The sequence below is a fragment of the Procambarus clarkii genome, chromosome 87, assembly GCF_040958095.1.
Source record: "Procambarus clarkii isolate CNS0578487 chromosome 87, FALCON_Pclarkii_2.0, whole genome shotgun sequence".
Classification (NCBI taxonomy): Eukaryota; Metazoa; Arthropoda; class Malacostraca; order Decapoda; family Cambaridae; genus Procambarus; species Procambarus clarkii.
Genome location: NC_091236.1, coordinates 10401432 through 10404016, shown reverse-complemented (window position 1 = coordinate 10404016; position 2585 = coordinate 10401432). Strand labels below are relative to the sequence as shown.

General features: G+C 44.2%; 1 protein-coding gene across 1 annotated transcript; it reads right to left on the bottom strand.

Moving 5' to 3' along the window:
• Nucleotides 1-1722: 1722 nt before the first annotated feature.
• On the bottom strand, nucleotides 1723-2235 carry LOC138358896 (probable serine/threonine-protein kinase samkC). Its single transcript, XM_069317252.1, has one exon. The coding sequence runs from the start codon at nucleotides 2233-2235 to the stop codon at nucleotides 1723-1725; it is 513 nt and encodes a 170-aa protein (XP_069173353.1).
• Between the last annotated feature and the right edge of the window lie 350 nt (nucleotides 2236-2585).

Below are 2585 nucleotides of genomic sequence, written 5' to 3'. Positions count from 1 at the left end.
CACCAGCATTCATTTGGTCGGTGGTTACCTGTAAATGAGGCCCTGATACCCACCCTGACTCACCTGATAGCCGTCATTATCGCCTCACCGGGAACAGTGAAGCTATTGGGCTATCGTGAGAACGTAAAGCCTAAACTGTAACAATAAAATGATCCAGTAAGTTCAGTAAAAACTTCGGTTTCAACTGTTTTTTGACCATGTCGTAGCTCAGGCGATTAAGGCAGCGTCTGGGATGCTCTCGGACGCAGGTTCGAATCCTCGTCACGGCCCTTGTGGATTTGTTCATTTAATCAAATGAACTTTATTCGTCAGAATCATGTCCCAGAGTTGAGTGTCTCTGTATATTAGAACTTCTTGATATTATGTTCTAGAATTTGGAGTCTTTCAAGCTGATTTTTTTGGGGGCAGCAGTTACTTGGTTCTGGAATCTTTTTCTTATTAAGGCTACTCATAGCAAACTCAATAGAGCTTCTTCCTCACGCTCGTGGGATCGGCGGTTCCAGTCTCCAAGTGCCCAGGTGAATTAAATGTTTATTTCCATTGTAGTGTGGCTGACAGTGTATATATATGTATATATATATGTATATATATATGTATATATATATATATATATATATATATATATATATATATATATATATATATATATATATATATATATATATATATATATATATATATATAGCCTGAAATGGTCCCCAGGACTATATTCAACTGAAAACTCACACAACAGAAGTGACTCGAACCCACACTGCCAGGAGCAACGCAACTGGTATGCACAGGGACGCCTTAATCCGCTTGACCATCACGACCGGACAATTGCATATTGTCCTGGGGACCATTGGGACACACTATGCTTACGTTATGTTGTTGTTGCTATAGATTCAGCTACTGGGAACAAAATGTTCCAAGTAGCACGGGCTATGGTGAGCCCGTAGTGGACTTACCTGGCACAGGAGAGGGCTGTGTACTTTATATGCTACTGAGATTCTTAGGGGGCATAATTACATCTGAAAAAAGTATAAATCTAACCTATCAAACTACCTGGTTCAACCACTCAATTCAAACAAAACTTATAGGAATTAATTTATTTAATTATCAAGGAAAAGTGCCATGCCATTACGACTTGATAACACTTGGAAGGGATCAGATTAAGGATTTGGGATTATACGGAAGAGGGCAAGGAATGGTGCCCAACCACTTGTGGACGATCGGGGATTGAACGCCGACCAGCATGAAGGGAGGTGTTCCGTCCAGCCCATGTGTCTGGGTAATGCCAGTGTTGCCCTCTGATGACGCTCGTCTTAAGTGCGACAATAGTGTGTTGCACATTTCGAAATACTATTTATCATCGAGAAATGCGAGGACTTAAAAGGTTAATATTGATGTATATAGACGCAGTCATAAGCTTTAAGAGACACGAGTCTTGTCGTACACAAGGCAGCCATCGTCGGATTTAAAATTCCATACCTAACCTAACCTAACCTAACCTAACCTAACCAACCTATCCTTACCTAACCAACACACACACACACTCCCAGGCGACCTAACCTGACAATCCTATCCTTACCTAACCAACACACACACACACTCCCAGGCGACCTAACCTGACAATCCTATCCTTACCTAACGTAACCTATCCTTACCTAAGCTAATCGAGCCTAACACAGCCAGACAATATATATACGGGTTTGACATTAAAAACATTACTGGAACCTAAGTTTATTTACGATTTAACGGTATAAATTTTGTATTGCATAGTCTGACGTTTGAGGGCTGGTTGAGGGTTGGTTGAGGGTTGGTTGAGGGCTGGTTGAGGGCTGGTTGAGGGCTGGTTGAGGCTTGGTTGAGGGCTGGTTGAGGGTTGGTTGAGGGCTGGTTGAGGCCTGGTTGAGGGTTGGTTGAGGGCTGGTTGAGGGCTGGTTGAGGCCTGGTTGAGGGCTGGTTGAGGGCTGGTTGAGGGTTGGTTGAGGGCTGGTTGAGGGTTGGTTGAGGGCTGGTTGAGGGCTGGTTGAGGGTTGGTTGAGGGCTGGTTGATGGTCTGGTTGAGGGCTGGTTGAGGGTTGGTTGAGGCCTGGTTGAGGGCTGGTTGAGGCCTGGTTGAGGGCTGGTTGAGGCCTGGTTGAGGGCTGGTTGAGGGCTGGTTGAGGGCTGGTTGAGGGCTGGTTGAGGGTTGGTTGAGGGCTCGTTGAGGGCTGGTTGAAGGTCTGGTTGCAGCCTGTCGTGCGCATTCATAGCTTTTCCTTATACGTGTCTCTACATAGCTCTTGCTGAAGTGTGTGACAAAGGTGGCATACAAAGCCATCAATAACTACTAAGGAACTGCTGCCTATGTTCAAAGTCCACAACCGCGGGACCCGGGTTCAATCCCCGGGCGGGTAAGAAAGGTTCGCCTCGTTATCTTTCATCTAATGCACCAGTTCTCCCAGTAGTAAAAATGTAACCCAACTACATTTGATTTAACTTAGAGGTAAATTGTTAATAACTAACCTGGGAGTTAGGCAACTGTTGTGGGTTGCATCTATGAACCACGTACAGGCTTCCTGTCCCCATATATATATATATATATATATATATATATATAT